This window comes from Bubalus bubalis, chromosome 4, assembly GCF_019923935.1.
Source record: "Bubalus bubalis isolate 160015118507 breed Murrah chromosome 4, NDDB_SH_1, whole genome shotgun sequence".
Taxonomy (NCBI): domain Eukaryota; kingdom Metazoa; phylum Chordata; class Mammalia; order Artiodactyla; family Bovidae; genus Bubalus; species Bubalus bubalis.
In genome coordinates, this window is record NC_059160.1 from 44,395,562 (window position 1) to 44,423,308 (window position 27,747).

A 27,747-nucleotide genomic window follows, 5' to 3' on the forward strand; every position below is an offset into this window, starting at 1 on the left:
CGGTTTCCTCACCTGGTCCCCGCGGGTTCGAGAGGCGCCGAAAGTCCGGGGACTGGCCCGGGGCGGGCGCGGCGCGGGGCCGGAGCGCATGGAGTGGCGGGCGGCGCGCGATCCCCCCCGCGGGAGGCCGCGCGATGGTGTGGGCCGGCCGAGGAGTTGCGGGCTCCGGGTTTGAACCTGCCAACTTCTCCAGCGGGCAGTGGCAGGCGGCGGCGAGGGCGAGTGAGTGCGGCGGGGTGGGGCTGCGGTATGCGCCCGGGCCGCTCGGGATTGGGCCGCCGGCCAAACCACCTGCGACCCTGGGGAGGGTCCCGGTGGCGAGAGCGGGGCGGGGGTGCCCCGGGAACCCTGGACCCAACTCGGGCAGAGGACACCAGGCTGGGCCGGACGCGGGCATTTAGGAGGCGGGCGACCCCAGGTTGCTGAGAGACTGCAGGAAGGTTTGCAAGGCGAGAGGCGTGGGTGAGGGCGGCTGCGGGCCTCCAGCGGACAGTGTTCCATGTGCCCACTCCCCTACGCTCCCAGGAAGGGGTCTCTAAGCCCAAGATGCATTCTCCTCCCAGACATCTTTTCGCTACTCATGGAGGATCCTGAGGGAGAGGATAGTAGCTTCTAAGGCCGGACACCCTCTCAGCCAGCTCCACGATCCCCAGCCCTCTCGCTCCACCCACTTCTGCGCGGGCGGGGGGTGCAGGGAGCGGCGGAAGCAGGCTTTCCCTAGGGAATCGGCAAACCTAACCCACTGCACACCTCAACCCTGCCGGGTTGCCATAAACACGACACTCCTGGGGAAGTGCAGTGAGGAAAAAGCTCCTCCTCCCAGGCCCCAGCCCACTGCACGAACGGTCCTCACGCCGATCTCTTTCCTGGTTCCCACCCGCGCCAGGTGACACGGAGAGCTGACACCATGGTTCATCAGGTGCTCTACCGGGCGCTGGTCTCCACCATGTGGCTGGCGGAGTCCGTCCGGGCTGGTAAGGTGGGCCCTGGCCTTCGGGTGCTGGATGCGTCCTGGTACTCTCCGGGCACCCGCGAGGCCCGCAAGGAATACCTGGAGCGCCATGTGCCCGGCGCCTCCTTTTTTGACATAGAGGAGTGTCGGGACAAGGCCTCGCCTTACGAGGTGATGCTGCCCAGCGAGGCGGGCTTCGCTGACTACGTGGGCAGCCTGGGCATCAGCAACGACACGCATGTGGTGGTGTACGATGGTGACGACCTGGGCAGCTTCTATGCGCCGCGGGTCTGGTGGATGTTCCGTGTGTTTGGCCACCGCACCGTGTCCGTGCTCAATGGTGGCTTCCGGAACTGGCTGAAGGAGGGCCACCCGGTGACATCTGAGCCCTCACGCCCAGAGCCAGCCATCTTCAAAGCCACGCTGAACCGCTCCCTGCTCAAGACCTACGAGCAGGTGCTGGAGAACCTCGAATCAAAGAGGTTCCAGCTGGTGGATTCACGGGCCCAAGGGCGGTACCTGGGCACACAGCCGGAGCCAGATGCAGTAGGTAGGTGTCCCCATGGGGGGATGGTCCCTGGGGAGCAATGCTTATGGAGAGATGGGGAGTAGGATATCTGGGACCCTCTCCAGGTTTTGCCCTCAGCAGCCCCCAGGAGGGCCTCAGTCTTTCCATCTGTAAAATGAAAAGGGAGAGCCCAACGTAAAGGTTTTTCCAGCTATGATGCACGGGAACAGACACATGCTTTCCCGTAGCCACATGCTAAGGCACAACCGAGCATCTGTGTGGAGTGGCATCAGTAGGTAACTGACAACATATCCACGCGCATCCATGCCCACTCACTAGCTCCCCAACATGCTCAACAGCGTCCATGAGCCACACAAGCATCACTGTACAGAAGTCTCCTCAGGACCCCTCAAGGTCTTCAGAAATTCTTAGCAACATGAACAGTGCTGTTCCCCAGCACCCCCTCCCTCCTGCAGCTCTCCTAGACCCCCTGACCTTCCTTAGGTTGCTTGCTCAGCTCAGTGGCAGAGTCCAGATTTGAACCCAGTGCTGCCTAGTTTCAAGCCAGGGTGCACCACCATCCTGCTCCACCCTCAACTCCTGGGGCCAGCAGGGAGCCCCTTCGCTAGGCATCTCCAAGGATATGGCTCATGAGTCCCCTTCTGCAGACAAAGAGGGAGGGTTCTACACTGGTGGAAGTTGGGGTGGGGGGAATCTCAGAACTGCATTCTAGAACCTCCTAACAGGACCACAGAGGTCTTGCCATCACCTCTCCTGGACACCTCTGGTGGCTGCGACCTCACTGCTCTCAGGGTGCGGGATGGCCCCGGGGGTGCTGCAGCACTGTCCTCAGGAAACCTCTGTGGAATCCACCTCCTATGCAACATTTGGACTAACTTGTTGAAAAGTCTCTTCCTTTCTGTGCCTCTGTGGAGAGCATTGTGAAAGCCATTCCAACACTCTTAGAACTGGAGGGTATGAAAGGTCACCTCTCCAGTCAGAGGGGAGGCTGTGGTACACAGAGGAAGGGGTGGGTCAAGGCCACTTGGGTAGCTGGAGGCAGAACTAAAAAGGCACAGGTCTCTGCCCTCCCTGCCGTGGCTTTCTCCAGGACTGTGTTTTTCCTGATTGGCTTGCTCTATGAAGGTCTGAAGTTGAAGATTCAAGTTTGTTTAGCTCCTGGCACCAGCTCCTGCAGCCCCCTCCTGGCCTTGGTTCAAGTCACCTTCCACTCCTTGGCACTTGAGATGCCACTGCAGGGAGGAGAGGTGAAATTGTTTCTCTAGCTATCCCCCAGCTTGCCCTGAAGCAAACAGAATAAATGAGCAGAGGGCGTAGAGATGCCAGATTCGGCCTCCGTTCTCCCATTTTAGAAATGAGGAAACTAAGTCTGAGAGAGGGGGTTAAAGCCAGCTGCTGCAGGTAGGACCTCCTGCAAGCCCCTGATTCTAAAGTCCCTGGCTCCTCTCTTGTAGCCAGCTTCTCCCCTCCAGTTCCCATCTGGAGACCAGGGAGCACAGGCCCCAGTTTGAATCCTGCTCCTCCTTTATACTGGGACCTCAATCAGTTCATTGCTCAGCCTCTCTGAGTTCCCTTATAAAATGAAAAGAGTAATGCCAGCCCTACCCCCCTGGCTATGTATTTATTAAACACAGCAATGGCTAGAAAGCTACTTTGAGAAGGATGAAGAAAAGTACAAAGCCTGGAGCTGTCTGTAAAGCCTAAGAGGGTTTGCTGGCCTCCTATACAAGACATTAGGCACATGAGGCTCTGCTGAGCTCATGGGATCAGGAAGGCACCCCGTGGGCTCAGCCACCCAGATATAATACCCAGGGGAGTATGGGTGGCAGGCCCTGGGTGTCCCTGGAAGGAATGACCCCCAAGAGGAGCTGGAAGCAGGGCCTTAGAAACCCCATAGCCACTTTCTGCCCATTTCAAGCAAGCAACCTCCCACCTGGCCTCAGTTATGTGCTCCCAGTGCCTTTGGTCCTGTTTGTAAGAGGAGAAAAGTGAGTCAGACAGACCTGAGTTTACATCTTTGTGTGGGACCTAGGTGTGGCCTCAGGCCTCTCCCTTCACCTCTGAACCCTCCTATTGAACACCATCGCTCACCTTATAGGAGGAGCCTTAGGGAAAGGTGGGAGGTGGGAGTTGATCCAGCTCAGTATCTTTATAAACCTTATTCTCTTTTCCTCCCGTCTGCTTGGAAGTGGGGTCCATGAGGGTCAAGAGGGAGAATATTGACCCCTTAATGCTTACTGTTATTTCCAGGACCCTTTATATACATTCTCCCCTGGGCAACTACAGCAGCCAAGCAAGGGAGGCAGATGGGGGTTCCAAGTGGTCCCCCTTTGCAGGTAGGGAAAGGAAGCAGAAACTTCTGCAGCGAGACACTGAGGCCAAAACTCGATCCCAGTCACAGGATCAAAGTGGGGTTATTTCCCAAGGCCGCTGCTGTGTCAACAAGCATGGGGTGGTCACAGCTCCCAAGCGTTGCTTCATATTGCTTCATGGGGTCATGTGATTTCTGCCTGTGTGTCTTCCCAGGGCTGCGGATTGGGGTAGGAAGGGGTAGGCGGTACCAAGTTGACTCCCAGCAGGCAGGGCTGGGGGCTGCCTGCACTGGGTTCCTTGGTATCTTTAGGAGGAAAGCAAGAAAGAGTTACTCAGGTTTTCCTGGCCTTGAAAGACCACACCTATCAGTGACCTGTGGGATGCTAACTTGCCAACTCGACCACCATCTTCTTGGCCAAAGTTGGAATACCAAATCCCAGACCTCTGAACTGGTCATCACGAGAGGTCATCTCAGCCTGCCTCAGCCGCTCTTTCTAGGAAGGCTCAGGGTAGTCAGAGTACACAGGCTTTGAGGTCAGACACACCTGAGTGCACATCACACCTGTGCTGTGTGTCATGGGGCAAGTTACCTCACCTTTCTGAGCCTGGGCCCCCCGTTAGTGCCAGGAGGCCCATCTGTATGGTAATGTGTGGACAGAGGAAAAGTTCTTCAGATAAGCCGTCGGGGTGCCTAATTCCAGAGGTTTGGCATGGTGGCTGGGGAGAGGAGAGCCACAAGCCTGCAGCTGATGCTGGGCTTGGAGGAACAGCAGGAGTTCTTGCCCCTGGGTGCAAGGTGCCTTTTCCCTAGTTGGCTGGTCTCCCAGGTTCTCCGGCCAAGTTCATCCCAGCCCTCCCCCTACGCAGGCGGCCAGTTTCTGCTCATTTAAATTCCTCGGACAGGCCCTGAGCACTGGCTGGCCGAAAGGGAGGGCCTCCAACTCCTGAGGCTTGCCCAGGGTGCAGAGTCAGAGTCTACAGAACACCCCCTCCACCCATACTACCGCCACTTTTTCACTCAGAAGAGGTGCCTTTTCTGTAATTAGAAAAAAACAATAAAGCTGTTTCATCAGGGATGGGTGGAAAGAAACAAAACAGCGTTCAGGACTCAATAAATGCTGGTGTTTTTTAATGCACTTCATCCAGCCCACTGCCTGGGTACTGAACCTTTTTTCTTTTGTGCCTGCATGGGAGTTCAGTTCCCTGACCAGGGCCCCAGCAATTAAAGCCCAGAATCCTAACCACTAGGCTACCAGGGAGCTCTCTGAGACATTTTAAGTTGGTTTCTTGGAAAAGAACACCCTTGAAGCCAACAGACCAATTGTTCCTCATCAGTAGGGTCAGTTCACATCAGATCTCCGATCAAAATTTCCAGACAAAAGGATGAAATCACAACAGGAATAAAGTGTTAGTCGCTCAGTCGTGACTCTTTGCAACCCCATTTACTGTAGCCCTCCAGGCTCCTCTGTCCTTGGAATTTCCCAGGCAAGAATACTCAACCCATAAATCACTATAAGAAGTCAGGACCTCTATAGTCAACCAAAGGAACTCTTGACTGGGCCAACGAATTTCAAATTCTCTTTGGCCTTGAGGTGAGGAGAATGGGACACTGTTGGCATGATTGCCCACCTCCTGGGTGCCCAGGTGGTTAAGGGCTTTTATCTGCTGAAGCTGACTTCCCCACAAGCCTGTGAGATAGGTGTGGTTATCTCCCCATTTCCCAGGTGGAAAACTGAGGCTCAGACATACAGGGCACAGCTGCCTTCACACTGCCCCAGGATGTGCCCTGGTTACCCTGATCAGATCTCTCTCTCACACTGCTGCCCACCTGGTCCTGCCCCACAGTCTGGGTTAAGCAGGGACTGTGGGAGACAAGGAGGCCCCACTCCCAGTGGGCACTCTAGTCTGCCATGGTGTGGGGCACTTGAGGAAGAGGAGTGACCAGGGCCATGCTGGAGGCTGGACCGTGGACTTGGCCTTGGCCTTGCACATGGCACCAGCTCAGCCATGGCCCGGTTCCATTTGCCCCACATCATGGCTATTCTGAAGCCCAGACTTGGCCGAGGGGCCTAACTAGGTGTAGAGAAGTTTCTGGAATAGACCCTGGAGCTAGCCTAAAACCCCATTCTGCTTCTGTCAAAGCCTCTCAGGGTTGCTAGGAAGGTCCTCAAGGAACCACAGGGCCCTCACTCTCACCTGCCCCCCAGGGTAGGTGGGAAAGTGATGGAGAAGCAGCAGCACCTGAGGGTGGTGGGCTGACTGAGGTAGTCGGTGCTTTACCCTTTACAGCAGTCCTTCCCACATTACCCATGGGGACACTGAGGCTCACAGAGGTGGGGCCTCTCCTCTGCTTAAGGTCACCCCTCCGTAAGTGGCAGAGCTGGGATTTGAACTTCCGTCTAATAACGGATCACAGGCTCTTTACACATTGTGGGCTTAACAAGAAAACCAGGAGACTCGGCACAATCCTGGCCCAGCCTTTACCTCGCTGTGTTGCCTCAGGCTAGTCTTTTCACTTTGTCAAGCCTCAGTGTACTCATCTGTAAAATAGAGCGACGTTATATTTAGTGAATCCTGGTTATGTATTTAACCTCTATTTTCCTTGCTAGACTGTAATCTCCCTGAGAGCGTGGTCTGTGTCTCCCCTTCACCCAGTGTTCTTAGCAATTAGTACTCCCCATAGCATTTGCATTCCTCATCCCATTTACTCGTCTCCACAGCCCTATAATATAGGAATGTAACACTGAGCCCATTTGACAGATGAGAAAACTGAGGTTCAGAGAGGTGAAGCAATTTGCCTAAGGTAAAGGTTAGTAGATAGTACAGCCTGTCCTCTCAAGCAGGTAGAACATATCAGGTAGATTTGATGGGGGGTGGGGGTGGTGGTCATGAGCATTGGATGTAGCCAGGGCTGGAATAAACTGAGCTCTGAGAAAGGCAAGGACGTTATTGTTTGTTTGCAAAGCTCTCTGTTCTCATAACCATGGTTGATTCTGACCTCCAGGCCCACTCGCCCCCACCCCCTGTGCTGCTCCTAACCCTGTCCTGTCCTCTGCCTTTGCCCAGGACTGGACTCGGGCCACATCCGAGGCTCGGTCAACATGCCTTTCATGAACTTCCTGACGGAGGATGGCTTTGAAAAGAGCCCGGAGGAGCTCCGTGCCATGTTCGAGGCCAAGAAGGTGGACCTCGCAAAGCCCCTCATTGCCACATGCCGGAAGGGTGTCAGCGCCTGCCACATTGCCCTGGCTGCTTACCTCTGTGGCAAGCCCGATGTGGCCATCTACGATGGCTCCTGGTTTGAGTGGTTCCACCGGGCCCCCCCAGAGACCCGGGTGTCCCAGGGGAAAGGTGGGAAGGCCTGAGTGGTGGCCTCTTCTCCCCTTGCCCTGCCCTACTCCTGCTGGTAGAGTGATCCAGCATGGCCTGCAGCTAATCTTTGCCTCCTCAGCCAAGGAAATGGACAAGTTTTTAGAATTAATGTGTAGAGTGCTCCTTTCCCCAACAACACTGGAATAAACTTGGCCTTCTCAAGGAGCTGTGTCTGCCTCTTTCTCTTTGGTTCCGTCCTTGCCCTGTATTTCTCTTTCAAATTCCTTAGAACCTACCAAGGAAGGAAACTTCACAGCAGCCCCCACACTGGGGATACCACTTTATTATTTAGTTTTGGCAAAAGAAGTTGCCTGTTGATGCCTGTCAGATGGAGCACACCAGGCCCTTACCTGGAAAGGGCATCAGTAAGCCAGAAAGAGGGTGAGATCCAGGCTTTCTGGGGCCACCCCTTCGTACTGTGGGTCCAGCCCTCTGGGAGGAGAGGGTAGAAGAGAAGACAACTGGTCATCCACTTGAAATGAGTGTTCAGAGAGGGCAGAAGAGAAGACAATTGGTCTTCCACTTGAAATGAGTGTTCAGAGAGGTTTCCCACAGGCCCTGGGGCCTTTCAGAAATGGTGATGATCAGATGATGCTCAATGAACCCCATGTTCACTGCAGCATGCTTTACAATAAGCAAGACATTGAAGTAACCTAAATGTCCATCAACAGATGAATGGATACAAAAGATGTGGTACATATTATATATCCAATGGAATATTACTCAGCCATAAAAAAGAATGAAATAATGCCATTTGTAGCAACATGGAGGGCCTAGAGATTATCATACTAAGTGAGGTAAGTCAGAGAAAGATAAACATCGCATGATATCACTTACATGTGGAATCTGAAAAGATAATACAAGTGAACTTACTTATAAAACAAAAACAGACTCACAGTCTTTGAAAACAAATTTATGGTTACCAAAGGGGAAAGGTTGGGGGTGGGGGAGGGAGGAACAAATTAGGAGTTTGGAATTAACATATACTGACTTCTTAATATAAAATAGGTAATCAACAAGGACTTATAAGCACAGGGAACTCTACTCAATATTCTTTAATAACCTATATGGGAAAGAAATCAGAAAAAAGAATAAATATATGTATAACTGAATCACTTTGCAGTACACCTGAAACTAACACCACATGATAAATTATATCGTAGTATAAAGAAAAAATTTTAAAAAGTAGGTGGGCCAAAGGAAGGTGGTCTCTACCTTGGGTGTCTTTCCTGGCTCAGAATAAGACCTTTAGAGGCGTGATTGGGGGGAGGGACCAGAGAAACAGATTCAGTCCCTGGGAGAAGGTCTCAGAGCTCTGGCAGCGGGAAATAAGAAAGCTGCAAGAGAAGAAAGTAACCTTGGGGTTTAAGGGGAAGAGAGTAGATCCTCGCTGTTCCACCCCTGCTCTCATTTTGCTCTGATCCCTCATCCCTTTGAAACCAGCTCAGACAGCTCCAGGTACATCTTTCCTTTCCCTCCCCACTCCCGTTAACCTAATTTATGCTCAAAATCACACCTGGGCCTTTAATAGTCTAGTCTCTTCTAACTGTTAAACTCCTACGCATACGTCAAGACCCAGCTCAAATGGCCCTTCTGTGAGCCCCGCCTCTTTTTCCCTAGATAAAACTAATTACCCTCTCTTCTTAACAAATTTGTAGTCCCAAGAATGTCTTTCACACTCTATGGCATCTGAGCCCTCTGTGCCTAGCATGCAACCAAACCCATGGTGAATACTTGGGACATTTTGAGTGGATGAGAGAGTGAGCAATGCCTGAAGGCCCCTGCTGCCCCCTCCGTACTGGCTCTCCTTGGCCTCTGTTCCCCAGGGTGGGCTTATCAGCCCTCTGAGGTAACAGAGCCCTGTGTATAGTGATCACCATGGCAACTCCAATGGACGGGGGTGGGCTGCTCCCCAGCAACTATCCACTGGTCTCCAGCAGCAGTTGTGCAGCACAGATCTGCACTCCTGGGCCTCGGCACGCACCAGGGCAGTTCACATGTTTTCTGACGTTATGAGAGAGAGTGGACAGGTGAGGCAGGGACCCTGAAGTGGGCCAGGAGTCTGCCAGGACACGGGGCTTCATCTTCTTTCTCTCTATGCAGAGCTGCTTGTGAGTGGAGCTCCCAGACTGCAAGGGATCTACTTTCCCTCCCTCCTTGACCAACGTCTCTTGGGATCTTTCTCTCCAGGTCAGAAACTGGCAGTGAGCCTATACTTCTGTTCAAACCAGTCCAGGCCACTCTGGACTGGGGGTGTCACTGGAGCTGATGGGGAGTTCCAGCGGGCATATCAGGGGCGGGGGGTGGCTGGAGATGGGGAACAGGGACAGGAGCAGAAAGAGAACTCAGAGGAGACAGAAGTGGGGCTTGGTTTCAGCACCACCTGCAAGAGGTCCTGTTTCTTTTCTGAGCCTCAGTTTCTCCAATTGTGAAAGAGGGTGAGTTAACACTTTCTCCAAACATCTCACTGAGTCCTCGTGAAAAGGCTAGTCACCTAGATGGAGGAATGCTTAACACATGAGATGCATTTGTCATCTCCTGCTGTATGACAAATCACCCCCAAACTGAGTGACTTAAGACAACATTTATTACCTCATAGTTTCTGTGGGTCAGGAATACACATTAGCTTTAATGGGCCATCTGTCTCAGGATCTCTCACAGACGGTGATCAAAGTATCGGCCAGGGCTTCTGTCTGATCTCAAAGGACAGTTAGTGAAGGACCTCTTTCCGTGACCATGCCCAAGGTAAGACTCGTCATGTCAGATTGTTGAACTGAGAGTCACAGTTCTTCTTGAGCTGGTGGCCACAGGCCCTCAGTTCTTTGCCATGGGGGCCTCTCCAGAAGGCAGCTCATAACACAGAAACTGCTTCCATCAGCACAAGAAGAGTCAGAGAGATTGTGAACAAGACAGAAGTCACAGTCCACCTCAGCCCACCCTCTAGCTTCTGATGACAAGCATCCCTTCCAGGACTTCCCTGGTGGTTCAGTGGTTAAGAATCTGCCTTGCAGTACAGGGGACATAACTTCAATCCCTGGTTGGGGAACTAAGATACCACATGCCTTAGAGCAACTAAGCCCGCGAGTCACAACTAGAGTCCATTTGCTACAACGCAAGATTTCGCATGATGCAATGAGACCCGACACAGCCAAAAAAGAAATAATTTTTTTTTTCTTTAAAGGAAGCAAGTCACTAGGTCCAGCCCAGACTCACAAGTTGAGGGGAAACACAGTGTATGAATACCAGGGGGCTAAGGATTGTTAAAGAGTCATACCAGAAGCTGCACAATCACCAAACAATTAAGTCAAAATTAATAGGGTGTTTTGTTTGGGGTGATTTTTCAAGAGAATACAATTCATCTGGTTCTTCACCTCTCTGAGTTTATTGGCAGAGACCAATTCGCTGGGTGACCTGACAAATCACACCCTCTGAGTCTGTTTCTTTATCAGTAAAATAAAGGGATTGGATTAACTAATCTCAAAGACCCTTTCCAGCTCTGACTTAATGCTTCTATGTTTTCCTTATTAAAAGATACTTACCACTCAGATCTTATTAATCATCATTTATCCTAAATCATTTTATCCTATTCATATTACAAATTTCACAAAAGTCCTTTAAAAACACATGCAAAAGAATAAGAGAATATGAATGAAGAAAAAAATTCACTTAGAAGAAAGGAATATAAACCTGAAAGCTGCAGAGGCTTTTAAGATGCCAGCGCTGGCCCTCAAATTTGACCCAAAGGCCTGTTCTTTGGAAGAAAGACAGAGATTATTCCAGAGTCGATTCCTGCTCTTGGCTCTCCTCCATGTTGGCCAAGCTGGTTCCTCTCTTTGAATGACCAGTTAGTAAAAATAGACAAAATCCTATTTGCAGAAGGCAAGTAGTCTCCAGGATGGGGGGCTTGGGGCAATGCCCCTCCCAGCTAGGGGCCTGCTGGGGGCCCCTAGAGAGGGTTGGGTGGTACAGATGGGGGAGGAAATAGAAGAAAAAGATTGCAAAGGAGGAAGAGGAACCCCAGGTTCCTTGAGAAAGAGGTACTGGAGATGGGGTGATCCAGCCTGCCAGGGTCCAGGAAGCAGGTCCAGTGCCAGGGGTGATGGGTAGATGGAGCAGGGGGCTCCTTGGTGCCAGAGAGCCATGGAGGCAGCACAGGGAGCCCTCCGGTCAGGGGTTGGGCAGATGGCCACAGGCCTCCCTGTTCAGCCCTCCATTCATCTTTGTTTACAGAGACTTGTCATTTGAGATGACCCTGTGTGTTTCTTTGTCTGCAGGACGAAGCTTGGAATTACCTGTTCCACAGCAAGAGCCAATGGAGCTGGGCCACCGACCAGGTAGGATGGGCAAGCAGGGACATGCTGAATGCACAATGCAGGGCCTCTGGAGGGACCCCCTGAGGACAACAAGGACCAACCCCTCCCCCTCTTAGTCTTGCTTTGGCCTCTAGACCTGCTGTGTGGCCCCGACTTCCTTGAGGCTTTTATCTGAAGACAGAAGGAAGAGGAAGGGGACAGAGGATTGATGATCCCCTCCCATCTGCCTGATCTTGGGGATTATGACCCCACCTTAGTGTCCCCTCTTGTAACCAAACACAAGTTCATGTGCCCATGGCACAGTGAGGCCATATAAACTAAAACATCAGAGTTTGGAGCAGAAAAAAGTTCCTTACAGGGCCAAGCAAGGAAAATGGGTGGCTCATGCTCAAAACCCCTGAACTCCTCAATGGTTTTCAGGCAGAAGATTTTATAGGCTTTGGGGTGAAGGCTGTAAGGTGTGTGACTTCTTTCTGATTGGGTAGTAGTGAGGTAACAGAGTGGTGCTCTAGGAATCTTATGCTCCATTCTGAAGTTTTCATCCTCTACCAGGGTGGCGACCTTAGTTCCTGCAGAAAAACTCAAAGATATCCCTTGAGGAGAAACTAGGATCCTGCTTTAATCACTGCATTATTGTTCCTTTTTTTTTTTTTTTCCTGGCTCCACCACGCAACTTGCGGGGGTCTTAGTTCCCTGACCAGAGATTGAACCTGCACCCTTGGCAGTGAGAGTGTGGAGTCCTAACCACTGGAGTGCCAGGGAATTCTTTGCAATTTTTTTTTAATTATTTATTAATTTATTTGACTGGGCTTCCCAGGTGACTCTGTGCATAAAGAATCCATCTGCAATGCAGGAGACGCAAGAGATGCAAGTTCAATCCCTGGCTCCGGAAGGTCCCCTGGAGGAGGGCATGGCAATCCACTCCAGCATTCTTGCCTGGAGAATCCCATGGACAAAGGAGCCTGGTGGGCTACTGTCCATAGGGTCAGACATGACTGAAGTGACTGAACACACACACACACGTTGGCTTTCTGAGCCAGGGACAGGAGATATGTTCCCAGCCATTGCAGCTCTCCTAACCCTAAAGGGCACGTGGAGGGTGAGCAGGCAGTTAAGATAAACTGTGTTTAGAGGAGGCAGGCAGTAGCACAGCCTGGGAGAAACAGGAGTGTGGATCCTGGAGACCTGCCCGCTTCCTTCTCACTATTCTCCTCCCTACCATCATTACCCCCATGGAGCTGAAGTCAGAGTATCCTGTTCTTGCCCTTTTGTTGTCTTCACAAAAGAAGAGAAACCTGTTCCCCAAGACCAGACTGCCTTCCCTCCCTCCTGTCTTGTGGTTCTGGCCAACAAACAGGCAGTCAAGAAAAGGGCGCCTCTGGGGACAAGGCTTCCAGGATGGGGACAGCGAACCTTCTCAAGAGAATGCAGGCAGACAGCAGTAAGAGCACTCAGCACCGGCCTGATCAACCATGGCCCTGCCTTGTGCTTGTGGGGAGATGGAAGCCCAGCTCAGGGCAGGGCTCCTCCTGAGCCCACAGGGCTGTGTATCTTTCAGGAGTACTAGAGGATTCATCCAAAACATTGTGGAGGGACAGCTACCACCTGAGACTGAAGATTGTGGGGGTGGCTATATGTGGGGAGGGGGAAGAGACAGACCTGCCTTCTGTATTTTGCCCAGGAAGAAGGTGTTTATTATATACCACGTGTAAAATGCTATATAAAATGTGTTGTAAGTCACTGTTCGGGGGGGTTGTAAGGTGAAATGTTACTTAGTTACTGGTCATTAAGAAAGAAAACATTGCTGGTTAGACCAGAGCGCACTGATCATCAGATGCAGCCGGATGTCAAGGATGCTAACATGAGAAGAAAGGACATTTCAGAATTGATGAGCTGCAGGGTGACCTGGGTCTGACTCCCCTGCAGCCATCTACTCATTCACTCCCTCACCGATGGGAGCCACCAGCAATCTCTGATGCACAGGGTTCTGGTGGGTGCTGAGGGGAGGCCCAGGACCGACTCACCTGTGGACCCACTACCATGACTCCCCTCCCCGATCAGGGAGAGAAAATAACAGGGTTTGAATCTTATGAGGATGGTCAGAGGGGAAAACCCAGAGAGATGCATGGAGCATGCTGGGAACAGAGTTGTGGAGTTGAAAAGGAGGCATTGGCTCCACCAGCTTGGGGTGGGTGTCAGTGAGGACTTCCTGGTGGGGCTGAGTTGGAAAGAACCTGGAGGATTTTAACTCAGGGGAAAGGAGGAGCTGGACTTCCAGGTAGCAGAACCAGTCTGAGCAAAGGCTGGGAGGTCGGACATCATGAGGTGTGGTGGGGAAGGAGTGGCAGTTTGGCTAGAGCCAGGGATCAGGGAAGAGAATGAGCAGACCTGCGGGCTTGGGGCAGGAAATTCCTGGGAACTGGAAGTCAGGGCAGGAGTGGGGATGGCGACAGGGAAGGGGAGAGATGGGGTGTGAGAGCCCAGAAGTGGCTGGGATGACACTATTCCATGAGCTGGAGAACAGGGGAGAGAAGTGGGGTTGGGAAGCAGCTCTAACTGGGGACAAAAGCCGGACAACCCAGCTCTAGTACTTTCTAGCTGTGTGATTTGGCCAAGCCGAAAGATGCCCTCTGCCAGCTTTCACAGTTGGTCACTGGATTGTTGGGGGTCGGGGGTGGTGGATGGAGGGGGTTCAAGATACAGAAGGGAACTAACCGAATGGAGTCAGTTCACTAAAGCACAGAGAGGTCACCTCCTTTTCTGAAGGTCACACAGCTAGCCTCAAGGCTGGTCAGGCTGGGGCTGCAGCCCCTGTGGTCAAAAACAGTGAGGGCTGCCTTGTCCCTTGGGACACTTTTCAGGCTACTACCCTCTCTCTTGGTCTCTCTCCTGATTTCTCACCCATACTTCTGTCTCCCGTGACTTCTTTCCGTCCTACTCACCCCCCCAACACCCCATACCATCTTTTTTTTCTACTCTGGGTTGTCTGTCTATTCCCCCTCCCCATTGCCATCATCATTTTCCTACCCTCCACTTTCTGCATCTGTCTGTCTCCTCTCCTTTCTTTCCTGTCTCTTCCCTTTTCAGGTACAACCACTCTGACCAGGGCCCATCCGAACAACAACAAGGAAGGCCAGCAGGACACGGACCCCTGGAGAGCTGCCCATAGCCCTTTGGATACCTCCAAGCTCAAGTACCAGGCCCCGGTCTCCCTGAAGCCATCCCTGTACCGAGGAGACAGCCCCCAAAGCAGCTCCCTGGGGCGGGCCTCCCTGGAGGAGATCCCGCCTCCACCCCCTTCAGCTGTCAGCCGGGGATCCCTCCGGAGGGACTCAGACCCGGAATCCCTGAAGAAGGGGAGCTTCAGACCCTCCTCGAGGGAGAGCAGGGCTTCCTTACGAGAAGGGGCTCAGCTGTGCCAGGCGCCGAAGGAAGACCCCAACTCTGGGGCCCAGGGCCAGAGCAGCAGCAGCATTCCCAACAATATTCGTCACAAGTTTGGGAGCAACGTGGTGGACCAGCTGGTGTCCGAAGAGCAGGTGTCAGAACGGGGCACAGGAAGCTAAGGCTGGCAGGAGGGTCAAGCATGGAGATGGGCAATGAGGACCCCTAAAGGAAGTTGCTCTTGAGTACAGAGTCCCTGTAATAATATCATCAGAGTAGTGTTTACTGCACACTTGCTATGGGCCAGGCACTGTGTACTGTTTAGTATTCACATCTAACCGTTCAATTTTACCAGTGAGGGAGGTACTATAATAATCCTCATTTTACAGATTAGAAGCCCAAGCTTTAGCAGGCTTAAGTAAATTAACCCAAGTTAAACGGGATCCAAACTGTCTGGCAGATTCTGGAGCCCTGGTCTGTAATGATTTTGCACTTATAAGATTTATGTTAGAATTAGATGCTTTTAACTTAAGTCTCCTCAAGGGGACAGGATTGACTGGGAATCAGAAGATTTAGGTTTGAATCCTGGTTCTGCCCCTGAATCCTGGGAGACTTTGTATAGCTACTTCTCCTCTCTGAACCCAGTCTCTACATCTGTCAAGTGAGGCTGACTAGATCAGGCTGGCAAATAACAGAGCCTGAATTCACGGCAGACATCATCAATCGATGTTGGCCCTTTTCCTCCACTTGATACATCATTGCAGGAACTCAGTGCTGATCAACTGAAAGTTGAGAGAAAGCTTACCTGCCTACCTGCCACTTCTAGTCAAACAGATATTTTGAGGCATTTTGAGACATATTTTTAAAGTCATCATCTCAACCCTCATAACGGATACATTGTACAGCAGGCCAGGCACTAGTCATTATTTCTTTTTTTGCTATTGTTCAGAGGCTAAGTCATGTCCAACTCATTTCGACCCCATGGACTGCAGCACACCAGGCTCCCCTGTTCTTCACCATCTTTTTTAACAGATGATAAATCTGGAGCTCAGAGAGGTGAAGTGATCTGCCTGGGGTCACACAGAACAAGTAGAAGAGCCAGGGTCAGAAAGGCTGTGGGTGGGTCCCTTTCTACTTTATCATCTTAAGGTGGGGGACCCTTGCTCCTGTTAGTCTGGGAGGTCAAAATCCTAAGCCCCCCACTCCACTTGGAGGATCTTGCCCCCATCTTGAGGTTGGCAGTATGGTCTCTATCTCTCTCTGCCCTTCTTAGCCTAGGGAACGTGCCATTTCTCTCTTTGGCCATCGTTGTCTTGGGCTTAAACCAAGAGATCTGTGTTTTGTTTTGTTTTGAATCCAGCTGTGACCCAGATCACAAGTGTCATCAGGCCAGCAAATATTAGAACTGGAAGTTACTTCAAAGACCACCCAGTTCTGCCCCCACCCTCATTTTAAGAGTAGGGGAACTGAGGCCCAGAAGGGAGCAAAAACTTGCCCAAATTAGCAGCTGGTATATGGCAGAGTTGGGACCCAAACCAGGTTCCTGGCTCTTAGGCCTGGGCTCAACCACTCCTACCATTGTAGGAGGCTTCCTTCTCTAGCTGTATGCTGGATTGAGTCCCTGCCCTGAGGCCCAGTTTCCTTCTTTATAAATTGTGGAAATAATACCACCTTATAAAGATGTCCCCTGCTGCTGTTCCATAGGGCTTCCCTAGTAGCTCACACGGTAAAGAATCCTCCTGCAATGCAGGAGACCTGGGTTCGATTCCTGGGTCAGAAAGATCCCTTGGAGAAGGGAATGGCAACCCACTCCAGTATTGTTGCCTGGAAAATCCCATGAATAGAGGAGCCTGGTGGGCTATAGTCCATGGGATCGCAAAGAGTTGGACAAGACTGAACAACTGACACATTCACACGTTCAGTGTAGGGAGAAGTTTTCATGATCATTTTCTTCCTTGATGCCTGAGGCCCATGTGAAAGCTGAGGTGGTATGGGAGGGTGAGGGCGTTCAGCTATGCCAGCTCCCAGGACTGGGGCTGGTTGAAGGCTGCAGGTTTAGGGTGGGGAGGAGTGGTGAGGGCAGGCTCCAAGGGAGGAGAAATTAGAGGGGAGATGTGGGATTCACTTTGCCTCCCTACCTTTTGTCTTCTCTTTCCCTCCTTCCCTTCCTACTTAGGCTCGAAAGGCCATCGGGGAAGCCTTGGAGGGCCAGAAGAGGACAAGCTCATGGCCCAGTAGGATCCAGAGCCCCACGGAAATTACCTCCATCTTTTCAGACTACTATGATCTGGGCTACAACATGCGGTCAAACTTGTTTCAAGGTCAGGCCGAAAGACAAGGGTATGGGCTATGAAAACCCACAGCCTTCAAGTTATTGGGCCAGGAAGGACCTGGATCCCCAGAGGAATCTAAGACCCCAGGATACATCCCCAGGGACTCTCATTTCACAGCCACCAAGGGCCCCCTGTATGCCAGGCTTTCTGCCAAGTGCTGGGAATGTCCAGTCCCCTGGGAAGTCTGTCCTCATGGAGCAGATGGTCCCTCCCAGTTGGCAGTCAGCCCTACCTCCCCCCTGTAACTCTGGTGTCCTAATCTGCCAAAAGGAGGCCAGTGCATCTCTGGTCTGGCCTACTTTGATTACAGGGACAGTATCAGACTTCCTGGGTTCAAAGTTCAGCTTAGCCAATGGGTATGGCCTCAGGCTGGATCCTTAACCTCTCTGAGCCTCAGCCAACTTTCTTGGTTGTTGTTGTTCAGTTGCTAAGTCATGTTCAACTCTTTGCGACCCCATGGACTGCAGCATGCCAAGCTCCTCTGTCCTAGACTGTCTCTCAGAGTTTGCTCAAATTCATATCCATTGCATCAGTGATGCTATCTACTCATCTCATCCTCTGCCTCCCCCTTCTCCTTTTGCCTTCAATCTTTCCCAGAATCACAGTCTTTTCCAATGAATCAGTTCTTTCCGTTAGGTGGCCAAAGTATTGGAGATTCAGCTTCACCAATAATCTTGCCAATGACTATCCAGGGTTGATTTCCTTTAGGATTGACTGATTTGATCATCTTGCAGTTCAAGAGACTCTTTAAGAGTCTTCTCCAGCACCACAATTTGAAAGCATCAATTCTTCATCGCTCAGCCTTTTTTACAGTCCTTCTTTATGTACTTTCTTGGTACAATGGGGCTTATAACATGACAGGATTTTATGAGGAACCAGCTTACTATCTGACAGGCCAGTATTTTTCTTTCCCAGAGCCCAGCAGGGGCACCTCCAGGGCAAAGTGTGGGTCGGAGGCCAAGACATCTGCAGCAAGTCCTGTGGGCCTCTGAGGTCCTATTTGTCAGAGGAGTACCCCTAGATCCATCTCACAGGCTGATGGGAAACAATTTCCCCAGGGCTTCTTGGTCATACAAGGTGGATCTGAAACTCAAATCCAGGTTTTCCTTCCGCCTGCAAAGCCCCAGAGTCTTTTCCCAGTACTTGGTCACCTCCCAAAATATGACCCTGTTCCCAGGGGACTGACTGATTGCTCGGATGGGGGTCCTCGGTGAGCAAGGAGCAGCGTCTCTCTGTCCCCACATTCCAGTTTGGCCTCATTGCAAAATATCAAGTCTTTCTGGCCCCCTTCTTTCCTCCCTCCTTACTCTATGCCTTCTCAGTGTCCTCAGGGCCTGGCAATCTCCTACCTGGCTCAGATCCTCATCACCCAAGGAACCAGACAACCACTGTAAAACTTTCTGAGTTTTCCTTTGAGCCTGAAGAAGGGGTAGTGCTTGGGGAGAAAAGAGAGAATACAGCCTCAGATTGTCCCTTTCTGAGTCTTGGGAGTCGGCCTTCCATTCCAATTATCACTCAATAATTTTATGTATGTCTTTACATGGTGATGTCTGAAGTGAAGTGAAGTCACTCAGTCGTATCTGACTCTTTGCAACCCCATGGACTGTAGCCTACCAGGCTCCTCTGTCCATGGGATTTTCCAAGCAAGAATACTGGAGTGGGTTGCTATTTCCTTCTCCAGGAGATCTTCCTGACCCAGGGATCAAACCCAGGTCTCCCGCATTGCAGGCAGACGCTTTACAGTCTGAGCAACCAGGGAAGTCTCTCTACATACATTTAAAAGAATGATATAAAAAGCATCTGTGTATACTTTACCCAGGGCTTCCCTGGTGGTCACATGGAAAGGAATCTGCCTGCAATGCAGGAGACCCTGGGCTGGGAAGAGCCCTTGGAGAAGGGAATGAATGACAACCTACTACAGTATTCTTGTCTGGAAAATTCCATGAACAGAGGAGCCTGGCCAACTTCAGTCCATGGGGCCACAAAGAGTCAGACATGACTGAGCGACTAACATGCACATGCACACTTCAGCCAGCCTGAGAAACACAACTGCGCCAAGGGCGCAAACAAACCCATGGAGCCAGTGCAAACTAGCTTGCATCAGCTTCTAAGAGGTGATGGTTAAATTTTACCAAATTGTTGATATCATGAGCTATCTTACAATTGGCCATAGTCCTACAATTGTCCTTTGAACACAGATCAGTCAGGGTGTCAACCACTGCTCTACCCATACCCCCAGCACACAATCAACAATCCAAGTACTACTATCTCTGCCCCCAAAACAAAGGAATTGATAAATGACTCACCCAAGGGAGGACGCTGAGATAGTTGAAACAGAATCAGGACTCAAATCCTAGTTCTTTTGTTTCCATGTATGGCGACCCATAACCAAACACAAACTTCCCCTACACCTAGTTAATTTTCAAAGATCTATAGAAGGAAAATGCAGGTACTATATTTATGGGGAAAAAAAATACACATATAGGTGGACCTGTGCATTTCAAACCCATACTGTTCAAGGGTCAACTCCAGAAATTGGCAAGGGCTTACAAATTAAGGCGTTGCTTTCTGCACCCAGCAGAAAGCAGACGGGCAGCATGCCTCACCCATCCATCCCCCTCCATCCGCCCAGGTTGGTCTTGGCATTTGCTGCTCCAGGCTGAGGAGGCGCCTGTGGCTGGACAGGAGTGGGAGGGAAGAAGCAGGCTAGGTGGGGAAGGCAGCAGGAGGGTCTTTTCTCTTAGTGAGATGAGGAGCCAAGGGAGGGTCTTAAGCAGAGAATGGCATTGACTTAGATTAAAGGATCATTCCAGTTGCTGTGTTGAGAACACAGGGAGCTGGGATAGAAACAGGGAGACCAGTGAGGAGGTGCCTGCAAAAATCCAGGTGGGGTAAATGATGGGGGCTTGGTCTAGAGAGCAGGGCTGCTGCATTTTATGACTCTGATAGGTACCATTGTGCAAGAATGGGCTTCCCAGGTGGCTCAAGTGGTAAAGAACCTGCCTACCAACGCAGGAGATTTAGGAGATGCCGGTTTGATATCTGGGGCGGGAAGATCCCCTGGAGGAGGAAATGGCAACCCACTCCAGTATTCTTGCCTGGGAAATCCCATGGACAGAGCAGCCTGATGGGCTTCAGTCCATGGGATCACAGAGTCGGACACAACTGATCACGCACACACATTGTGCAATGTGGTGGCACAGGGAGGTAATGGTGACGGTGATCTGATGCAGGAGGAGCCTGGCTATTTGTGTAAGGCAGGGCAAACACAATATACCAACCAATGGATTTGGGGTGCATGAGAGGGAATAAAGGTTGATGTCATGGTTTTTGACCTGAACAACTTAAAGGATGAGATTGTCATTTACTGAGATAGAGAAGGGTCCAGGAGGAGTGGCTTGAAGAAATCCTATGCCATGCTGAGTCATAAAGATAATCTTTTATATAGTCTACTAAAATATTTAGTTTTGGTTTTCACACCTAAGTCTTTAATCCATGTGGAGTTGATTTCTGTTTTCAGTGTGAAGCAAGGATTCATTGTTAATTTCTCCTTGGTGTGAAAATCCAATTTTCTCAGTACCTTTTACTGAATTATCTCATCTTTGGCCCCCAGTGACCTGCAGTGGTACAACTGGTCTCCATCAAGTTTCCTTATGTGCATGGATCAGTTTCCAGGCTCTCTATTCTGTCCACTGGTCGAATATTACACTTTTAATTATCAGGGTATTATAAGTGGCCTGATATCTGATTGGGCTGTCTTCACTCCCTACTCCTTCACCACCACCAGCAGGAATAGCTAATGTCATAGCTTATTCTAGGCTCTTTGCTCTTCATATGAATTCTAAATCAGCTTGTCAATATCCATGAAAAATCCTGTTGGCATTTTGATTGAAAGTATTGATACACTGAATCTACAGCTCAATTTAGGGGCAGTTGTCAGTTTTCTGACAATGAATTTTCCAATCCATGAGTATGGTCTACAACCCCATTAATTTAAATCTACCTTCAAAATGTGTCAGTAACACTTAAATTTTTTTTTTTCTACAAAGATTACACAACTTTTTGTTAGACTTGCTTTGAAAAATCTTTTTTTATCTACTTTTTGCTGCTTATTGCAAATAGTATCTTTTTAAAAATGTGATTTTTTTTCTAACTTTGGCTGCTTATATACACAGAGGCAATTTTAATTTTTGTACATTAATCTTATACCCAGAGGGCTTACTCAATTCACCTATTAATTCCAATAATTTGTTTGTAGATTCTTTGGGGCTTCTTATTTTTAATAATAACAAAGGCTCTATTTATGTGTAGCATGTAACATGAGCCAGGCACTGCTCTAAGTACTTTGTATACATTTTAATTTTCATAAGAACCTTAGGCAGTATTGCTATAATCTGCCCCTGCCACCTTTTTAAGATAGAAAAAATGACTTGCTTAAGGCCACTTGCTTAAATAACTTGCTTAAGGCCACACATCTAGGAATAGTCAGAGTTGGGGTTAAACTCTGGCAGCCTGGGACCAGAGTTCACATTATTACCCATGAGGCTCTATTCCATCTTTGTACCATCTGTCCCAGCTGGCTTATCTGGGACAATGGTGCAAATAAGCAGGTATCCCTCTCTGCTTCTTGAGTCTAACATTTTACTATTAAATCCAATATTTTAAAAGGAATTTGAAGGTACCTTTTATCAGATTGAGGGTTCCATTTATTCCTAGTTAGCTAGCACTTTAATTTTTTAAAAAGTCGTGCATGAGTGCTGAGTTGTATGAACTATTTCTACAGCTGTTTTTGTTTAGTTTTTTTGACTGTACTGCTTGGCTTGCATGGATGAGTTCCCCACCCAGACCCTCGGCAGGGTGGAGTCCTAACCACTGAACCACCAGGGAAGCCCCATAAAGTTTTTCTATTTTTGGCTGCATCTCACAACATCTTAGTTCCCCGACCAGGGTTGGAACCCATGACCCCCACAGTGGGAGCACAGAGTCTTAACCTCTGGACCACCAGGGAAGTCATACAGCTGTTACTTAGATGATCATATGATTTTTTCCTTTGATCTGTTGATGTGGTAAATAATATTAACTGATTTTTAAATATTAAACCAAACTTGTATACCTACATTTAAATTAGTATAGATGCATTATCAGGCTTCCTGGGTGGCTCAGGGGTAAAGAATCCACCTGCCAACACAGGAGTTGAGGGTTCAATCCCTGGGTTAGGAAGATCCCTTGGAGAAGGGCATGGCTACCCACTCCTTGCCTGGGAAATCCCAAGGACAGAGGAGGCTGGCGGGCTATAGTCCACGTGGATCACAAAAGAGATGGACATAGCAATTAAACAACAGATGCATTATTTTTTTTTTTAATTGTAAAGGCTGTCATGTAGAAGAGTGTATAAAGTCTTTGTGTAGAATATAAAGAATAATAATAACTAGTTGTGTGCCACCTCCTGGTCAGTGGGTGGCTTTACAGGGACCTTGGAAGCCTCTCCTGTATTTCTCCCAGCTGCCTCATCTCACTTTTGTTTGACCCATTTTTTTGATGTTTTTGGCTTATGGCTGTGAAAGTGCTGAGTCCTAATCACTTGACCGGCAAGGAAGTCCCTGTTTGACTCTTGTTAACAATCCCTTTGCTTTTCTCTATAGTGTCAGACCTCTTGGGTAGGAGACATTTGAGTACAGACCAGAAGGAGTGGGGCTCAGCCTGTGGATTGCAGGGCAAGAGCAGTCAGGCACAGGGGCCATGCTAAGGACATAGACTCTTTCTGGCCCTTTTACTGGGAACCACTGTAGGATTTTGTACTAAGGAGTGACTTCTGTTTCCAAGGATCCATCTGGCTGTAGCATTACAGGACAGAACCCAGAAGGGCAGGACTAGAAGCAGGAGGACCAGTGAGGAGGACCAGATCAGAGGCAGGACTGAAAATGGCTCCAGGCTGGTCCTCTCTCCACTAGCTCACATCTGGTTCACGGAAACACATGCATGTACATCCTTGCACTTGAATTATTATGCCTGGTGCATTCTTATCTGGGGCCAATGCCTCTTGTTCCAAGCCTTGGGGCACCCCAAACTTTCAGGCAATGTGTCAAGCTCCCCAAGTGACCCCAGGAGTTATTTCACAGCTCAGTCTGTTATCTGATCTCTACTAGCCTTAGGGCTTCAGTCCAAGTCTCTGACTTAACATTGTGTTCTGTAAACATTTAAATCGATAAATACTAAACACCATAAGAATCACTTTTTAAAAAAGTGGATTTCTTTCTCAATAGCATCATCATTAGAGAACACGACCTGTAATGATTGCAGTCCTTTCAAATGCGGAGCTTTATAATCCGGCAGATGGTCAATTTTTATAGATAATCAATATATATTTGAAAATAGTTTGAATTCAGGATTCTGTATCTATTAATTACTAAAAGATGTACCTTCAAGTCTTGCCCTATGATAGCAGCCTTGTCAATTGCTCTTTGTAGTTCTGTCAGATTTGCTTTACCAATTTCGTGATTATTCCAGGGCAGCTAGTTTAGAATTATTATGTCACCAGAATGAACTGCAGTTACTTTTATCTCTTATAGTGCTTTTGCTTTACAGTCTATTTTATCCAATATTAATGTCATGTGACTAGATTGCTTTGTGATTTTGTGATTATTAATCCTTTTCTGTATTTCCATGTTTATCTTCTCTTCGTGTCCTTTTGCTTTAAATGTGCTTTAAATAATATATATCTTAAAACACCTATAGCCTGATCATCTGTTTTTTAAACAGCTGGTCTACTCCATTTATATTTATTTTAATTACTGATAGATTTGGATTTATTTTTATGGTCTTATTTTGTACTTTCTGTTTGACCTAATTTTTCTATGCTGCTTTTTTTCTCTTTCCCTTGTTTTGGATTTGAGTGAGCTTTCTTTTTTTCGCCCAATCTAATTTTTGTCCTTATTCTTCCTATTCTCTCAGTGCTTATCCTTGAGTTTTCTTCTTTCTGGCCGAACTGTGTGGCTTGCAGGATCTTAGTTCCCTTACCGTGGAAGCTCAGTCCTAACCACTGGACCTCCAGTGAATTTCCTATCTTTGACATTTTTACATGCATAGTTAGTAAATTCTAAAGTTAATCAAGGTATTTCAGCTTTTCTGAACAATATAAAGGTGTTAGAATGCTTCACCTTTATTCTTGCCACCCCTCCAATATCAGCTAATGTGTGATTATTTTATAGGTTTTTTACTCTACATAAGCAAAGTAGTTTAAGCTGTGGATTTTGGAGCCACAGGGTCCGCGTTTGAGTCCTCCATCTTTCACTTCCCAGCTGCATGACTTTAAACAAGTGACTTAACCTTTCTGTGCTTCAGTGACTTCAACAGCAAAATGGGGGTAATAACCACACTTCTTAGGGTTGTTGGGAAAATTCAGTGAGGAAGTTCTGTAAAGCTTTGAATGAAACTGTCTGTGCTTAGCACCTGCTAAATCTTCAAAAATACTTACCTGTCACAGTCATTATTTTGCTCCACATATTCAACATTGGTACTGTTGTTATAATTGATGTGTATTTAGATTTATTCAAGATTTCCAATATCTTTGCCTACCATCCCTTCTTTTACCTCAGATTTTTTCCTTCTGGGATTATTTTTTCTTTCTGAATTATGTTGTTTAGAAGATTTTTGGGGTGAGATTCTGTCGTTGGTATTTTTTTTTTTTTTTTGCTAAGCTGTGTGGCGTATGGGATCTCAGTTCCCTAAGTAGGGATCAAACCTGTGTCCCCTGAATTGGGAGCACAGAGTCTTAACCTCTGGACTGGCCAGGAAATCCCTGTTGTTGGTAAATTTTAAGCTCAGAAAGATTTTTATTTCATCCTATTCTTGGAAGAGTTATTGTAAACAGTTCGAAATTGTTGATTTCTTTTTGTCAGCACTTTGATGATGCTAATTTATTTCCTTCTCACTTGGATGGTTATTTAAACTCATTATTATTCTCATAATCCGTCTTTTCTCTGTGGCTATTTCTAAGATTTCTTTGTCTCTGGTATTCTAAATTTTACTTGATTATACCTAGGTAAGGAATTCTTTTTGCTTAAACTGATTGGGGAATTGTGATTCTTGAATCTAAGGATTCATGTATTTCATAAATTCTGAAAAAATTCCAGCCACTATCTTTCCAAATATTGTCTCTCCCTGTTTTCTCCACTCTCTCCTTTAGAACTACAATTAGACATATGTTAGGCCTTCTCGTTTACTCTTTATTTAACAGTTTTTTATTTTCCACATCTTTATTTCCCCCCTCTATGCTGCATTCTACTTAATTTCTTTAGATATTATCTACTAGGTTACCATTTTTTCTCATCTGTATCTAATTAGCTCTTTTACCTGTCCATTGAATTTGTTTTTAAAAGTTATGATGTCAATTTTCAAACTTAAAGAAAAGTAGAGAGAAGAGTTTAATAAGCAGATATTGCACTTACCATCCAGCTTCACTAATTATCAATACACAACTAATCTTGTTTCATCATTTTCCTCACCCACCCATTCATTCCCACCCCAGATAATTCTGAAGCAAATCCCAGGCCTCTTACCATCCATCATCACCTTTCTTTTTATTTTCTTTTCCATCCATTGTGTGTGCATGCTCAGTCTCTTCAGTTGTGTCCGACTCTTTGCGACCCTAGGAACTGTAGCCCACCAGGCTTCTCTGTCCAGTTGGATTCTTCAGGCAAGAATACTGGAGTGGGTTGCCATGCCCTCCTTCAGGGGATCTTCCTGACCTAGGGATTGAACCCATTACCTTTCAACTATTATATTTTATTTCTGAAATTCCATTTGCTTCTTTTACTAACCTGTCTGTTCTTTATGGGTAGTTTTTTATTCTTTGCTTATGTTTTTATTCTCTTTTTCACAACTTTACACACTGAATGACAATAATTTTATATTCTGTAACTGATCATTCAAATCTTTGTGTCTTTTGGAATTTGGTCCTCTGATGATTTTTCTGACTTTTGATCATGGTAACTATTTCCTCGTGTGTGTTTTAACTTAACACACAGACCTAAATGAAAATATAGGTACCAACTGCCACATGCCAGCTGCTCCAAGGAATGTAATCTTCCCAATATTGTGAGAACGTTTTGTTCTTTTGAACAGATCAAGAGGTCAAAGCTCTGAGAGATTAAAATCTTATCTGAGGCCATACTGTCCATAAATGATGGACCTCGGGTTTGAGTACAGGCCAGTCTTCCTCTGCCTAACCCTTCCTAACCTCTGCCCTTCCACAACCCATGATCCACAGGGGAAACTGACACCCAAATATGAACCCTGGAGTACTTGACCTCTGTTGACTTGGGGCTTCTTTTCTTCATGGGGTTCCATAGGGGCCCCACAGGAGACGAAAAGCCTCATGAAGGCTTCCTACACCCCCGAGGTGATTGAGAAATCGGTGAGGGACTTAGAGCACTGGCATGGCAGGAAGACGGATGATCTGGGTAGGTGGGAAGCTGGGATTGGGGGAGGAGGGATCTCCCTGGGTAGGGTGTGTTGGCCTAAGGTCCTGAGAGAAACCACAACAGCTGCTAGAGCCCTAGGGTGGGCCCGGAAGACATATGGGTTGCCACTGGTACCTGCACACTCCAGAGGTCCTCTTGGTGATTTGTGCTGGCTCCTTCTCTCCGCTCTGCAGGACGGTGGCACCAGAAAAACGCGATGAACATGAACTTGCAGAAAGCACTGGATGAGAAAGAAAAGAGCAAAAACAAGAACTCAAAGTAGATGCAACCCAGGAGAGGTGCCCTCCGCTCAGAGAAAGTGCTAATAAAGAAAGGCACACATCCGAACCTTTGTCTCTGCTTGGCTCCTCTCTTCAGGTTGCGGGAGAGGGCAATGTATAGTGCAGGAGAAACCTACTGAGAAAGGACAGAAGCCCCAGCAGTCCAAACTACCGTTCCCTCCTCACCCAACCCCAGCCTTTCCTCCTGGACACACACACACACACACACACACACGTTTCCCTCATAATTCCAGGAAACAATGTGAGAGCAGAGTGGAACTCTGCTCAAGCCCGGGGTGCCTCGCCCGGGGCGAAGGGCTCCTATAGGGGACCCCTGCTGGATCTTACTGCACGGACTCCATAGCACAACCCCAATTCTTTCCAAACATCGGTTCCTTCCCTAAGATCCAATGGACTTCAGAGGAACTGGCCACGCCTCCTCCAATCCAGGGGTAATTTTGATTGGTCTTCAGAAATTCTAACCCTTCCTTCTACACACAAAGTGATTGGTTCAGAAAGGGGCATGTGATTCAACTTGGGCCAATGAGATGCAAGAAAAGGTGTGGGTGTGTGGAGCATTCTGGGAAATTCTTTTCTCTACTTGGAAAGCTTGGGATCTTTCCTTGCTCCTCTTGTGGTGAGAGAAACGTGCAGAGCAGACAGCTCTTGGCAGATACCCTATGACTAAAGGAACTGCAGACACTGCAGGACAATCTGGTCCCCCATTACCTCATGGAACACCATCCTCATGGCCAGAAGTCCCCCCCGCCCCCAACCAATACCCACCCCCCACTCCCTCTGAACTTATT

At 48.6% G+C, this 27,747-nt stretch overlaps 2 protein-coding genes and 1 long non-coding RNA gene across 6 annotated transcripts; 2 read left to right on the forward strand and 1 right to left on the reverse strand.

Moving 5' to 3' along the window:
• Positions 1–14: 14 nt before the first annotated feature.
• Positions 15–7,331, forward strand: TST (thiosulfate sulfurtransferase). Of its 2 annotated transcripts, none has more exons than XM_006056985.4 (3): positions 15–222; positions 887–1,502; positions 6,861–7,331. In XM_006056985.4, exons 2-3 carry the CDS (start codon positions 908–910, stop codon positions 7,157–7,159), a joined length of 894 nt encoding a protein of 297 aa, XP_006057047.1. In that variant the 5' UTR covers positions 15–222; positions 887–907; the 3' UTR covers positions 7,160–7,331. The 2 variants fall into 2 exon arrangements, with proteins under 2 accessions (XP_006057047.1, XP_006057048.1); XM_006056986.3 differs by lacking the exon at positions 15–222 and adding an exon at positions 312–440.
• A 951-nt stretch (positions 7,332–8,282) lies between these two features.
• Positions 8,283–27,002, forward strand: TEX33 (testis expressed 33). 3 transcript variants are annotated; one of them, XM_006056980.4, is made up of 7 exons: positions 8,287–9,196; positions 9,270–9,356; positions 11,441–11,500; positions 14,567–15,018; positions 17,040–17,184; positions 26,547–26,657; positions 26,852–27,002. In XM_006056980.4, exons 3-7 carry the CDS (start codon positions 11,479–11,481, stop codon positions 26,938–26,940), a joined length of 819 nt encoding a protein of 272 aa, XP_006057042.2. In that variant the 5' UTR covers positions 8,287–9,196; positions 9,270–9,356; positions 11,441–11,478; the 3' UTR covers positions 26,941–27,002. The 3 variants fall into 3 exon arrangements, with proteins under 3 accessions (XP_025139296.2, XP_006057042.2, XP_025139295.2); XM_025283511.3 differs by lacking the exon at positions 26,547–26,657 and having other exon boundaries at positions 8,283–9,196; XM_025283510.3 differs by lacking the exons at positions 8,287–9,196; positions 9,270–9,356 and adding an exon at positions 9,376–9,911.
• Positions 25,889–27,648, reverse strand: LOC102415448. Its single transcript, XR_006550430.2, has 3 exons — positions 27,007–27,648; positions 26,793–26,898; positions 25,889–25,943 (listed from the first exon to the last, which is right to left on the reverse strand). It is a non-coding gene; the product is annotated as an uncharacterized LOC102415448 (long non-coding RNA).
• Between the last annotated feature and the right edge of the window lie 99 nt (positions 27,649–27,747).

Coding starts and splice junctions, on each gene's coding strand:
- TST (XM_006056985.4), top strand. CDS start 908: ATGGTTCATCAGGTGCTCTACCGGGCGCTGGTCTCCACCATGTGGCTG. Junction 1,503..6,860: donor GCCGGAGCCAGATGCAGTAG/GTAGGTGTCCCC, acceptor GCCTTTGCCCAG/GACTGGACTCGGGCCACATC.
- TEX33 (XM_006056980.4), top strand. CDS start 11,479: ATGGAGCTGGGCCACCGACCAG. Junction 17,185..26,546: donor GCGGTCAAACTTGTTTCAAG/GTCAGGCCGAAA, acceptor GGGGTTCCATAG/GGGCCCCACAGGAGACGAAA. Junction 26,658..26,851: donor CAGGAAGACGGATGATCTGG/GTAGGTGGGAAG, acceptor TCCGCTCTGCAG/GACGGTGGCACCAGAAAAAC.